This window comes from Chinchilla lanigera, unplaced genomic scaffold (assembly GCF_000276665.1).
Source record: "Chinchilla lanigera isolate Chin_1 unplaced genomic scaffold, ChiLan1.0 scaffold00019, whole genome shotgun sequence".
Taxonomy (NCBI): domain Eukaryota; kingdom Metazoa; phylum Chordata; class Mammalia; order Rodentia; family Chinchillidae; genus Chinchilla; species Chinchilla lanigera.
The window spans coordinates 27,611,309-27,626,108 of record NW_004955420.1 but is presented as its reverse complement, the minus strand read 5'-3'; the positions used below and the strand labels follow the sequence as shown (position 1 = coordinate 27,626,108).

Here is a 14,800-nt window from a genome sequence, read left to right as displayed (position 1 = left end):
AGCAGGCCTGGGTCAGGAGGACTCTGGAGTGTGTTTAGCAAAATCAAGGGGTGGACAGTGCTGAGCTCACCCAGAACTGCCAAGGCTGTGATGGAGCCAAGGTTAGACAGAGCTACCTTTCTTGGGCTAGGAGTAGTTTTAGGCTTCTGTATCTCTCAACACCAATATTTCCTCCCTGGTCTTGTTCAACATTTGCCAAGAAATAGTCTAATGATCAATTCTGTTTTTACTTCAGCACCAATAGCTGTGGTCTTTGGAGAGGTAGCTCCTCATTGCGAATTCTGTTGGGGCCCTTGTGACTGTTAACAGTTTCAGGATAAGTCAGGTCCCGGACCTAATCATCTGGATATATTAGCAAAGGCAAGTCTCTACATCTGCAGTTACGGTACAGCCTCCTCGGAAGGCTTGCTGTGACCTCACAGCTGGTCTCTCCTGCTCTCCCACCAATACCTACCCCACTCTCACACCTCTACGGGCAGCAAATCAGCCTTGCAAAGTGCTCCACAATCCTCTCGACCCACACACTTCAAACAGAAGTTTGTCATTCTACCTGACATGGCCGCCCTGCTCTGGCTCCTCCTCACTGCTGTCTGAAACTCCTTTCCAAAATGCATACTCTACACACAGCGAGCAGAGTCCTATCAGACAGGAGAACGGAGCAAACAGGGCAAAGCAGAGCATGTTTTTTTAGCCAGCACTGGAAATGAACAATTCATGATATCACTCCTTCTGGTTGGCCCTGAGTCCTAAGGCCTTGGGTACATAAAACACTGCTCTATGATCCTGTGTTATTATCTCTTTGCTTATTCTTTGTAACAGTCTTTTTGGTTTATATCTTGTATTCCAAGTAACTACTTTGAAGATAATGATATTGTATTAAATATTGTTATTCTCTTATTATTTGTTATGAATTTTTTATTTTTCATAAAATAAAAATACATTTCCACAACTGTTCTATTTTGAAAATACCTAAAAATGAAAGGTCAAAATATTCTTTTGACAATGATATGCATTAGCACAAAACCAATTTAATGCAAATCCTTCTATTTACATTTGGTTAGTGTTTAATTTTCACTTGTCACAGGAGTCCATACTCTGAAACACGATAAAAGAAAAATTTAAAAAGTACACAAGAGCCTACACATACTTCATTTGCAACATGCTTCTACAACTTACATTTTAGAGTCTGAGAGTATTTCCCAATGACTTCTGTACCTACAGCACAAGTCATTAACAAGTATTTCTTAGGATTTGCTTAAGAAAGCAGGAGTGATATTTCCCTAGGATACACTAAAAATACACGTTAAGGTCACCAAATTCTCTTCCGAGTAGAATTTACCCCCTCGGCCCTGGACAGGCAGCAGAGTGGCCGGAAGTCGCTTCTGTCTGCAGCAGGATGTGCTGAGGTACCGGTGGCTGCACACCTTGCCGAGCCAGACTGCCCAGCTTTCTCACAATGAGCACGCGTTACCTCGCAGCCGGCTATGGGCAGCAGGGACAGCACTGCATGGGCACCTGTGGCTGTCAAGGGTCCACTTACCTCCACTGCAACCACAATCAGAACGAGGTCCGTTTTTGACTCTGGAAAGATTGCGTTCACTTGCGGCGACATTCCAATCAGAGCACAATTTGTGACCACAGATATGACACTCATTGTTTCAAAAGCCAACTGCGGGAGAGAAGAACATGAAATTAACACTCCAATGTCCGTGTCCGTATTTCTTTCTCCTTGTCACATGCCCTGAAAACCAAGCAAGAAGTCTTTTCCTAGGTTCTACACATTCCAAGTGCCTTTGAAACTGCTTTCTGCTGCATTATGATTTTCTTTAGCTTAAAAAATGCCATATTGTTTGAAGGTGTTTTAGACACTTTTGGCTTGAGTACCCCAAAGCCGCATGTTCTGCCTCCCCACCCGCAGCAGCCTGGTTCGGAACCAGCCCAGGACACTGCTACGGTTCTGCGGCCACACTGCTATCTAGGACCAGCAGGACCGCATTCCACATTCACAAGCATGTGAGACTGCAAACAGAATTTGCTTTGCGAAATTGGCCTACTGTGACAGGTCACAGGCATCATCCAGCACAGCTATCCCAGGCACCAGCTATAAACAACGGTCCCTTTCTAGCAGCACTGCCAAGTCGTCGGCAGGACACTGGGAAAATACAGATGCCAGGGTCCCCCAGGCCACTAAATATGCTCATCCAGGCCCACAAGGGGGACTCCGCGGCTGACAACTGAGTATGGAAGGGCCTCTCCTCCCTCTCACCTCCATTCCCTCCTTCCCTTTTCCTTCCCTCCCGCTCCCCGTGTATGTAACAAGTTACTTATCTCTGAATCTTAGTTGTGTGAGTAACTCTATCTTCTTATGACTTACAGTAGTTTTCAGTTGAAACTCTGGGTTTTCCCAGTCATACGGTCCAAAAATGATACCCTGAAACCTTACTGAATCCCCCATTTACCCCGTGTGTACAGATTCTTTAGGGCTTTCTGTATAATCATACCAGCCAAAACTGAGGGAGGCTTATTTCTCCCTTGTCAATGGTATGTCTTTTTTTTCTTTTTCTTCCTTAATTACATTAAACTTTCAGGACTTCCACTGAATGAAAGCAGAAAGACTAGACATGTTTACCCTGCTCCCAGTATTAGAAGGAACGCATTCATTCTTTCACAAATAACATTAACCTCAGGGTTTTTAAATAGATGTTCTTTATCAGGTAGAAGTATTCCTGTTTTTCTGAAAGTTAAAAAAATCAGTGACTGTTGGATTCTGCCAAATGCTTTCTCTGCATACATTGATATAATGATGTGATTTTCTTCTTTAGATGATTATGGTGAATTGTATTAATTGAATTTCAAATTCTGAAGTAGTCTTGCATCCCTGGGCTAAATCTCACTTGTCATGGCATATAATTCCTTCAACATATTGCTGAATTCTATTTGCTAATAATTTTAGAAGATGTTTTGTGCAAATATTCATGAGGAATATAATCTGCTTTTTTAACTCTCTGCCTGATTTTTGCTGCCACATTGACACTATCTTTATCATAAAATGAACTGGGAAATATTCTTCCCTTCTTCCATTTTTTGAAATTGTGTAATTTTGGTGTTAACTCTTCTTAAAATGGTAGAACTCACCATTGAAGTGATCTGAGCCAGGACTTTGCTTTTCTGGAAATTTGTAATTACAAATTCAATTTCCTTCACAATTACGGGGCTGCTTAAATGATCCATCCCATATTAGATGAATTGTGGTAATATGTATCGTTTGGAAGAATTGGTCTATTTCATTCAAGTTGTGAGTTTACCTTTGTGAAGCTGTCTCCAGTGTTCCCTTATTACCCTTTGAACGGCCCCAGGGTCTGCAGTGCCACCTTTCGTTTTGCTCTATTTTTGTCTCTTCTCTCTTTTTCAGTCGTTAGAAGTCTGTCAACTGTATTTTTCTCTTCAGAGCACCAGATCTGTTTCACTGATCTTCTCTATTATTTTTTACTGTCACTGCATTGTACTCTTCTCTGCATAATTCCTTTCTTCTGCGTGCTCCTGGTTTCTTTCCCTTCCTTTCCGGTGTGTGCACTTAGAGCTGTAAGTTTGCTGTGTGCCCTGCTGTAGCTGTGTCCCCTGGATTCTGACCTGCTGTATTTTCATTTTCACCCAGTTCAGTGTACTTTTTATTTTACATCAGCCTATCTCTCTGACCTATGGCTATTTTGGTGTTGTGTAGCTTTCAAGTGTTTGAGATTTTGTTATTACTTTTGTTATTGACTTCCAGTTGGATTCTACTATGGTCACAGAAAATACTATGTATGATTGCAGTTCTTTAAACTTTTGCAGTTTGTTTTATGTCCCAGGAGATGATTCATCTTACTGAATGTTCTGTACGCACTTGAAAACAAGTGTACTCTACTGCTGTTGGTGGAATGTTCTGTGTCAATCAGAGACTCTCATTTAATGGTATTACTGGCTTCTTCTGCACTCTGCTGATTTTTTATCAAGTTGTTCAGAAAGGAGTGTTACATCTTGAACTATCCTTGTCAATTCATCTATTTCTCTTCTCAGTTCAAGCTTTTGTTTACTTGTTTTGAAATTCTGTTGTATGGTGCAAACACATTTACAATTGCTGTCCTCCAGAGTATTTATACCTTTTATCATCACAGAATGTTCCACCCTCAATTTTTTTTCTCAGTCTATTTTCTCAGATACTAATACAGCTATTCCTGTTTTTCTTTTAAGCAGCAGTATTTCAAGATATAACTTGTCCTTTCTTTTCTCACTTTCTACCTGTCTATATCATTGCTTGAATGGAGTTTCTTACAAATAGTACACACTTGGGTCATGGGTTTTAGTCTACTCTGCCAATTTCTGTCTGTAAGTGGCATCTTTAGACCATTTACAGTTAACGTAATTATTGATAACATTAGGATGTTAAGTCAGACATTTGTTTTCTTTCTTGTTCCTTGTTTTTCATTTGTTTCTTTTTCTTGCCTTACTGTGTTTACTTGAACTATTTCAGAATTCCATTTTGATTCATCTACAACATTTTTTGAGTGCATCTATTATATAATTTTTAGTGGTTGTTCTAGGTATTACATTGTATATATGTATATAATCACACTCTACTTACAATACATTTGTCTTAGTATTTTCTCTACATATATTTAGAATTATTAGTGTTACAATTTTTGGATCAAACATTAAGCATAACTAAAAACCTCAAGGGTAGAAAGACTTTTGTGTTTACTCATATTTTTGGTTGCCATGTTTCTTCTTCGACATGTGCCCAGATTCCATCTCTCATCATTCCTTGGTTAAGAGAACTCCCATCAGTCATTCTTCCAGGGCAAGTCTGCTGGCAGCACATTCCCCCCAATCTCCTTCACAGGGAGTGTTGGTGCCATCTCTAGGTACAGGCTCCTGTGCTGACCGTGCTTTTCTGGAAGGAGCTGCCATGTTGTGCCACTTTCTGCTGGCCCCCGTGACTCCTGAAGAAAAACTGGCCATCGTCCTGTTTTTCCTCTTCAGCCAAAATCTTCTTTCTCTTTGAAGTTTTGAAGATGTCTTTGGTTTTCAGATGTTTAACTATGATGTGTTGGCATGGACTTCTTAGGGTTTATCTAATTTGGGGTTTGCAAAGTTTCTGAGCCTGTAGTTTATGTTTCCTGCAAAATTTGAGAAGTTCCTAGCCATTATTTCTTCAAGAGTTTTTGGTCTATCCTCCCTCCTATGTTTTGATAACTCGAACGAGAAGAGTGATCACTCTTTTGCTGTAGTCATAGTTTGCTGAGGCTATGTTTATTATTACAATCTGTCTTCTCTCTGTTGCTCAGATTGGGTCATTTCTTTTGTTCCATCTTCCAGTTCCCAATTTGTTCCTCTATCCCTTCCAACCACTGACCCTTCTATGTTAGTTGCTATATTTGCCACTTTAACATGTCAATTTGATTCTCCTTTGTGTCTTCTGTTTCTTTGCTGAGATGTTCAAATTCTATTTTTTCTTTCATTTCAGGTATGCTCATAATTACTGGCTGAAGCACTTTTATCACAGCTCTGCCTTCCAATCACTGTCCTATATTTCTAATATCTATGTCATCTCAGTAGTAACATCTGTTGATTATCTTTTCTCATTTAGATTAGTATCTTTCTGGTTCTTGATATAGTGAGTGATTTTTTTTTTTTAAAAGAAACCTGGACATTTTGCATGTTATAAGACCCCCACATCATCTGTAAACGTGTTTTAGCTGGTTCCTCTGACACCATTCCAGCAAGGGAAGAGAGGTCAGGCACTGTGACAACCAGATGGAGGTAAAAGTCCAGGCTTCCCACCTAGGTACCACTAGCACCCATGGTGGGAGATCCTACGGCTGCTACATAGGGTTGGCATTCTGGTTCCCACTTAACTTCCACTGTTTCCTCCTTTGCTGAGGAAATGTATGTGTACCCACAGCTCTGCCGTGCAGGGTGCTAGAAAATTCCATTCAGCTTCTCTGAGCCTGTCCAGCAGAGACTAGGGAGGAAGGCTGGTTACTGACAGGTAAGAGCAGGAGTTCAGGCTCCCATGCAGTCTCTACTAATACTGTAGCAGGAAAGGCCTCTTGACTGCCCAGTGGGATGAGGGCTCAGTTGGCCAGTTTCCCAGAAAACTGGCAGAGTTCCACCTCTGAAAGGGTCCTTAACAGTGAGACTTTACCTTTCCCACCACCCAATGTTAAAGCAAAACCAAAATATAAATATAAAAGAAAAGTAAGGCCAGAGAAAATTAAAGAGAATGACTTTCTAAGGTCACACAAATATTTTGCAGCTAAGCAAGGATTAAATCTGAGTTTCTCTAAATTCGTCTTTTAAAGATTGCTTTATTTGTTTCATTACAGTGCCTCATATTTTTTAAGGAAAGTTTTGTTCTCAAATAATTACCTGCCACACACCAATGCTGGCTGAAGGCTCCGAGAATGGACGTTTGAAGACCCTGCACATCTTTAAGGCATCTGAACTGACTTCTGTGAAGTTGTTTAGCACAGCAAAGGCCGCTGCTAAGGGGTAAACACAGGAGAAGAGGCTCACATAACCAAACTGCAGGAAGAGCTCCAAGTAGTCATCAAAGGTGCCCTGCAAATGCAAACAAAGGAAAGCAGGCATTGCTTTAATGTTTGGTATAGGAAAGACCCTTAGTAACACTATCAATGTGTTGGCCTCTATTAAAAATACCTCAAAGAATTTTCATGAATTCTTTCTTCTGAACCCCAGAATTTCTATAACTTTATATGTAGTAACCAAAATAGAGAATGAAAAAAATATTTAGCTGTGCATTTACTTAGGGAAATGCCAAGTCACTGAATTATTATATTTTTAAGGCAAACAATAGCTAAGCTAACCATGACTGCTTTTAACAAACTAAAAAGGAATGATTCAATCTCACTGTTAGAGATCAGACGAGATCGGGCACATTCAGGGTGGTATGGCTGTAGACTCTCATTGTTAGAGATAATGCTTTTATGTCATGGGCAACCCAGAATGTCAGTCCTCCACCTTACACTGAAAACTGATGGTGATGATGCCACTGAACCATGGTAAGTAATGATCACCCAAAGTTCACCCTCCATAAAAGCAGCAACAACAAATTAGCAAAGTCTGTCAGAATCAACTGTTTTGGTACTCTGGAATCTAACTGTAGGTTGGCAGCAACCCAAGCAGCATTTAATGAAGAAAAGGCACATTTTTTTGAGGCATTTTAACTTACTTTTGTCTCATCCCCTGCTCCTTAGCTTTGCAGCAGCCCTGAAACAACAGCATTTCCAGCATCAGAGGGAACAAAGAGAGGCCAGAGATCTCTAAGAGCCTCACCCCCAAAGGGAGTTATGAACTGATCTGGCCGGTGGCACTCTAGAATATCACTACTCAAAAGCTTGTCATCAATCAACCTGAAGTCTGTCCCATTTGCTAAAGGCTTCACCCCAAGAGTCTCTGCCAAATGTTCCCACATTTTGTCTTCCTAGTGTGCTGGGTAGAGCGGAACAAACAACAGACTAGCCACAGAGCTCAAAGGCAAAACTGAGGAATGAGATGCCCATATGTGGTTGGAAAACCTCCAACATTTTCCTGCAAAAGCATGCTAGGACCATATCCACACTCAGGAAAGAACTGTGAAAGCTCTATTATATCACCTTGGATTGATCTTGATGCTATTCACAAGCAGGAAATGAATGCTAAGGTAAAGTTGTACTCTTCCTGGTTAAGTACTGGTAGCATGCCCCAACACAAAAATGGACCTAACACATATCTATAGAATATTCAACTCAACTACTGCAGAATACACATGCTTCTCTAATGCACATGGAATATTCTCCAAAATAGATGAAAAACTATTCTTAATAAATTTAAAAGGCTTAAAAATGTACAAAATACCTTATTTGGAATGAAACTGGAAATCAAAAATGAGGAAGTTTCAGAAATTCACGAATATATGAAATTTGAGCAACATATTCTAAAGAAACCAGTGAGTCAAAGAAGAAATCACATGAGAAATTAGAAAATACTTTAAGATGAAAAATAAAAATGAAAATATTTTTCATTTTTCATATTTTTCAAACAAAATTTATACCAAAATATATGAGATGCCACAAAAGCAGGGGTCAAAGGAAAATCTGTCACTGTAAATGCCTTTAGTAAAAAAAAAAAAAGACAGATCTCAAAACAACTCAAACTTCCATTGTAAAAGGCTTAAAAAAGAAAAGTAAACTAACCCCAAAGCAAACAAATAAATAATAAAATGGAAATAAGTAAAACAATAAAAGACCAATATAGAAGACCAATGAAACCAAAAGCTGCTTTTAAAAAAATATTTGTTAGGAAAGAAAAACCACAACTGATTATATAGGGAGGAAGAAAATTATAAAGAAATAATAACTGAACACCATAAAAATAATACATAGATGAAATGGACAAATTCCTAGAATAGCGTATCTACTATATGTGATTTGGGAAGAAATGGAACATTTGGATAGATCTACAACAAGTAAACAGACTGAACTGGTAACCAAAAACTTCCTACAAAAAAAAGCCCAAGCCCACATAGTTTTGCTGGTGAATTCTATCAAAATCCAAAGAAGAATTAATAGTAATTCTCCTCAAACTCTTCCAAAAAAGAAAAAGGAACACTAACCAGCCAATTCTATAAGACTAGTATTACCTTCATACCAAAATGAGACAAAGACATTGCAAAAAAACTATAAACCAATATTCCTTATGAATAGAAATGTAAAAGTCCCCAAGACAGCACTATTATGTAGGAATATACAGCATATTAAAAGTCTACAGCATGACTAAGTGAGATTTATGCTAAGATTATAAGGTTAGTTCAACATACAACTATCAAAGTAATTGACTACCTTAATAAAGTGTTTTTTAAAAAAAGACACAGAGAAACAAAATCCACCATACTTTTACAATAAAAATACTCAACAAAAATACTCAACTGAGGCATGCACAGGAATTCCCTCAATCTGATATATGGCTGCCTGACGATCAGTCAGCACCCTAACGGTTAAGGACCGAAAGCTTCCCAGTGAAGATCTGGACAAGGATTTCTGCTCTCAGCTCTTTTATTTAACATCATCATGGAGGTTCTAGTCAGCAAAAACCATGCAAGAAAAAGAAATGAGGCATCCACAGTGAAAAAAAGTTAAGCTATTTCTGTTTGCAGAAAACATAATCTTATATACTAAAGTTCCTAAAGACACTACCAAAGCATTAGACCTAACAAATGATTTCAGTAAGGTTGCAAGATACATGATCACTACAAAAAAGTCCATGGTATATCTACATACCATCAATGAACAAACTGAAAATGAAATTAAGAAAACAATTCCACTTATCATAGAAATAAAAAGGATAAAAATAGATATAAGTTTAACCAAATTTAATTTGTACACTGAAAGCTACAAATCATTACTAAAAGATGGGGACATAAGCCCCAATAAATGTAAAGCCACCAAGTTCATGAACAAGGAGACCTCAGCCTGGCAGTACTTCTCAAATTGATCCAAAGGTTCAATCCAATTCCCAATCACAATTAAAACTGCACTTTTTACAGAAATGAATACAGGCTGATGCTAGCACAGACAGAATTTCAAGGGATATTGAACAGTCAAAACAATAGTGAAAATGAAGAACAACTTTGAAAAAATCAAACTTCCTGATTTAGAAACCTACCATAAATCTACAGTAGTCACTACAGGATGGTACTGCTGTTAAGGACAGACATACAGATCTAAGGAATAACATTAAGAACACAAAACAAACCCCTACATGTAAGGTTAGCTGATTTTCAATCAGGATGCCAAGACAACTCAATAGGGAACATGGTCTTTTCAATCAGTGGTGCTGAGAAAACTACATATCCACATGAAAAAGAATGAAGACAGATCTCTTTCTCATATCAAACACAAAACTTAACTCAAAATGTACAAGAGAAAATCTTCTTGAGCTTCAGATTAGGCAGTATTCTTAGATGTAACTCCAAAAGCTCAAGCATCAAGAAGGTAAAATGAGCTTCATAAAAATTGAAAATATTTGAGCCTTAATGGAAATTATTGAAAAAAGGGTCAGGGCAAATAGCTCAGTGGTCAAGTGTTTGCCTAGAATGCATGAAGCCCTGGGTTTGAGCACCATCTCTGAAGAAAAAAGAGAAAGAAGAGAGGAAATGAGGAAAGAAAAATAAAGTGAAAAGATAACCTACTAAATGGTAGGAAATACCCAATGACTCCTGCATTCAGAATACATAACTGCTAAAATTCAACAATAAAGAGACAATCCAAAATGGGCAAAAAATATAAATGTGTATTTCTCCAATAAAGATACACAAATGGCCAAATAAGCATAAGAAAAAATTATCAACATCTTTAATCATTACGAAAATGCAAATAAAACACAGTAAGACATCATCTCACATCCACAATGATAGCCAGCATTAAGAAAAATACATAAAACACCGGGGATGTTAGCAAAAACAGGACCTGCTCACAGGGTGGGCTGGAATGTAAGATGGTTCTGAAAACAGCCTGGAAGTTCCTCAAAAAGTTAAATGGAGAGTTAGCACAGGACTGAGCAAGTGATAAAGTAGATTTACATAAAACATACATTTACACAACAAGTTTTACACCCAAGTTTATAGTAGCATTATTCATAATAGCCAAAATGTAGAAACAACCTGATTATCCATCACTGATGAATAAAGAAAGAAAATATAGTGCACCCATAATATGGAAAATTATTTAGCCATAAAAAGGAAGATGTGCTACACATACTACACATGGATGAACTGTAGAAGCGTTACGCTTAGTGAAAGAACCCGGACACGCAAGGCCACATTTAGTACTGAAAGGTAAATCCATACACAGAGAATGTAGATTAGTGGCTGCCACAGCTGGGGGTGACTGCTGATGGATGCAGGATTTCTTTTCAGGATAATGAAATAATGTTTCAGGAATCCCAATAATCGGGAATTCTAAGTGAATCCTAACCTTGTGAATTTACTACAAGTCACTAACATGTTCCTGCTGGCTTAAACCACCGGTGGTACAAGCACAACTGTCCTATCAAGTAGCTTGTACCACTGGAAGTACACGCAGATCTAATACCTGTATCAGTCTTTTACTAATAAAATCAATAAAAAGCAGGGACACACACAAATCATTGCCCTATCATGCATGTGTTAAATTGTACACTTTTAAATTTTGAATTCTATGGTATGTGAATCATGCTTCAATATTTTTTTTTTAATGAAAAAGCTAAAACAGTAACAACAGAAACCCAACCCTTGGATAGTAACAAGAAAGCTGCCCGGAGTCACCCTAGCAGAAACAGCAGAAACATCAAACAGGCCAGAGAAGAACCGTGTCAGTGGTAGAAAATGGGCCAATTATGGAGGCATGAAGAAACCTCTCTGAAAAGGTCTGAACCTTCCCGGAAGACAGACAAATGTGGAGGGTGACTTACTCAGGGACCTTTAGTAACCAGGCAAGGCGCCTGCCTTCCTGCTTCTGGGCCAGCAGGAAGGGAGGCCCTGGTCCAGATGGCACGGTGACGAAGCTGCAGAGCAGCTGTGCGCACCCAGGCCATCACACCTCCCTCCAGTGTCTCCCCAGCTCCCAGCATCCTCAGGCCTCAGATCACAGAGCATACAAGAGCAATGATGATTTCAGTGCAAGAGGAGTACTCATCAGTGTTTTAGAGCACCAGTAAATGCTATTTCAAAAATGATAAATATAGTTATCGCTACTTTATCTCCCAATCAGCCTTTTGCCAGGACGGGCACACTGGGCCCAGTAGCGGACAGCGTTACTGATTCAACTCCGCCTCTGGTCAGTTTCTTATTTTCTATGTTGATGAAACAGAAAATCCCGAACAAGATGAGGAGGCACGGGGACGAAGGGAGGCTTCTCTCAGGCATGTGGGTCAAGCGTGAGTCCAGTATCAGCAGGATTTGGCTGTTTCCAGGCTCAGTGGAGAGCATCTCCAAACAGCACCGTGGAGCTGGCGAGCTCAACCTCAGCTTGGGTCTCAGCAGGAGCCATTTCCAAACCACAACTCAATTGCCTATGGCTCTAGAAAGCATCTCCTTGGGTTGCAGCATCTAAATGCTGTTTTACATGGGCCCAGGCACCTAAGGTCGATTTACTTCCCTGAAGAGTGAGGAAACTGCGAGTTGGGAAAGAGGAGAAATCTCAGCAATCAAGCCATTTTTACCATCACTCAACCTTAAGAAATCCCAATGTCCTGTGTGTTCAGCACTCACAGTCCCACGTCCCAGCGTGTAAAGGCCTTTGCAGAGATGTGCAGTTTCTCTCCGACGCGCCCTGGGCAACCTCTGGGGGCCACAGGGGCTCTGGGCATTACCAGGGTTCAGCGTGCATGCAGAGAGCCTTTCCCAACACAGCAGCGTGCCGCACACGCGGTGTTTCCAGTATTTCTACATTCCTGGGTGCTTTAAACCAACCAACTTGGCAAACCAGGGATCTAACCCAACAGCAAAGAGGGAAAAAGGGTGAGTTTAACACAGTAAGCAAAAACACACCCACAAAATAGTAATGCATTACTAAGATAGGCTGTATCCTATTAGCCAAAAGCTGGCAAAGACCAGCTGACTAAGACAACCCTAAGAAGCTGGAGTAAACTTTCAGGACAAACCAGTGATTCAGAACACTATGGTACACTGGGAGAAGTCACAATTAAGTTTGTATATCTAATTTATTAAATGCATGGAGACAAAGTTCCACGTTCTGGGTGACCTGTCCCACCTGCTCATCTGTCTCAGAGTTGCCTATGCTGGGCCTTTATGTAGCACAGATTTAAGGGCAAGGAAAGAAAGCACAGTGTGAAGGTAGCAACTAGGGCAGACCTCAGGGAACAGCGCTGTCCTTTGCCTATTAAATATTACACTGTCATGGCTAGTATCTAAATGTCCCCCCAAAGCCTCATGTGCTCCTGGTGGGGCTTTTTAGGGATGGCTGGATCTAGGATGCATAAATATGGATTAAGATTGTGTGATATCTGAATTAGTCCCCTAATTGGCTCACCATAGTGTTAGGTGTGGCTGAACAGATTTACTAAAGAGGGAAGCCCCCCCCCCCCACCGCCAGGAGTAGGTGGCACCAATCAATAGGCTTGCAGCCTAGATAGAATATAAAAAGACAGAAAGAAGGCACATTCACTCTCCACTGATTCCTGTCTATCCTGCCATGGACTGTTTCTCCTCTGTGATGCCCCTCTGCCATGCCACCCTGCCTTGGAGCCAGCCAACTATGGACTAAACCTCTACAAACTGTAAGCTGAAATAAACCTTTTATCCTTTAAGGATATTTTGCCCCAGGAATGAGAAAAGTAACCAAGACACTAAGGTCACTGCTAAATGCCAGGCTCTGCATTAGAAACAGGGTTTTTATGATAAATAATTCGGGGCCCTTCCTCTCAGTGACTGAGAAAGAAAATTATCAGCCAATGGCAAAAAAAAATCCTAAATAAAATATTAGTATACTCTACACAGCAATGTATGTAAAAATATTCAACTGGTAGAGTTAATTATTTGAATTTCAGCAGGTGTTTCATTAGGAAATTTATTAATGTGAATAAATATACTAAATAAAGAGATGAAAATCACCATAGAATAAAAAAACAATAAAAAAAATTATTTAGCTTTTTAAAATAAAAAATCTCTTAGAAAATAAGAAAGAGAAGACATTTTTAAACTGATAAAAAGTTGTGTTCTAAAACACAGAATAAACATAACACCCAGTGGTAGGAAGACAAAAAAATCAGGACTAAGATACAGATTAAAAATAGTATCCAAGTCACCCTGAATATATGAGTGAGCCTGACATAAGAAAAACAAGAAAAACTGGAGAAAGGAAATGGACATTATTTATAGCTGAAATAACTGTTTAGGTAGAAAATCTATAGGAAAAAAATACTGGAAATAATAGGAGAGTCCAACAAACTTGCTGGTAAAGATCCAAAACTCAACCGTGTTCCCATATGCCAGCAACACACAATTAGAAAAGACACCATATACAGGAAACAGAAGGTCTCGAGGTTTCTCCCACCAGGTAACTCACTGATTATAAAACAAAAAAGAGCCTTTAAAATGTGTCACCAGGTTGACAGTGGCATCCAACAGCGTGGCCCACTGAGGGACATTTAAAAGGCCACCCCACTGGAACCTCAGGAGGAACCAAGCACACGGTGACTCGCAAAGACTAATGTCTTGAGAAGCAAGGCCGGGAGCTTATTCCGTATCTGCGGTTTTCAGACTTCTTGGTTTAAACTCTGAAAAGTTACCAAACACATAAAGGACACCCTTACATGATCTTATCTAGTGATATTTACCAAATTGAAATTACACTTGAGAAATTTAATTTTGTTCCTTAGTTCAGTGAAATAGTAACATTAATTTAAATGCAGTATCTTTTGAGATATGATTACATTCTCCACAACAGAATGTGTTGAAGTGCAAGGAGCGACCCTTGCTTCCATTTCCACAAGGCAGCTCCCTCCCGATGCGGCTGGAGCTGGAGCACAGGCTGCAAAAACCCAGCCTCCCACGGCTGTGCAGCTGGACACAAACCAGCAGGACCAAGGCAAAGCAGCGCAGCCAGTGAGGTCCACGAGACTGTACAGCCCTCATCCTGGGCTGGGGACAAGGTCAGGACCCCCATGGGTCATCCTTGAGGGTGTGGCGCGATTCTTTTCTTATTTGTCCTGCATTTTCCAAGTTTTCTACAGTGAGCAGGCAGACATTACTTTCATAATAGGT

At 39.8% G+C, this 14,800-nt stretch overlaps 1 protein-coding gene across 1 annotated transcript in view; it reads right to left on the bottom strand.

Moving 5' to 3' along the window:
- Positions 1 to 14,800, bottom strand: part of Ano10 (anoctamin 10) — a 109,539-nt gene that overhangs the window by 55,991 nt on the left and 38,748 nt on the right. Inside the window, exons 10-11 of the mRNA XM_005383486.2 lie at positions 6,409 to 6,600; positions 1,541 to 1,669 (exon numbers count right to left, since the gene is read on the bottom strand). Of these exons, the coding sequence (XP_005383543.1) occupies positions 1,541 to 1,669; positions 6,409 to 6,600 (321 nt within the window). The remainder of the gene's footprint in view (positions 1 to 1,540; positions 1,670 to 6,408; positions 6,601 to 14,800) is intronic.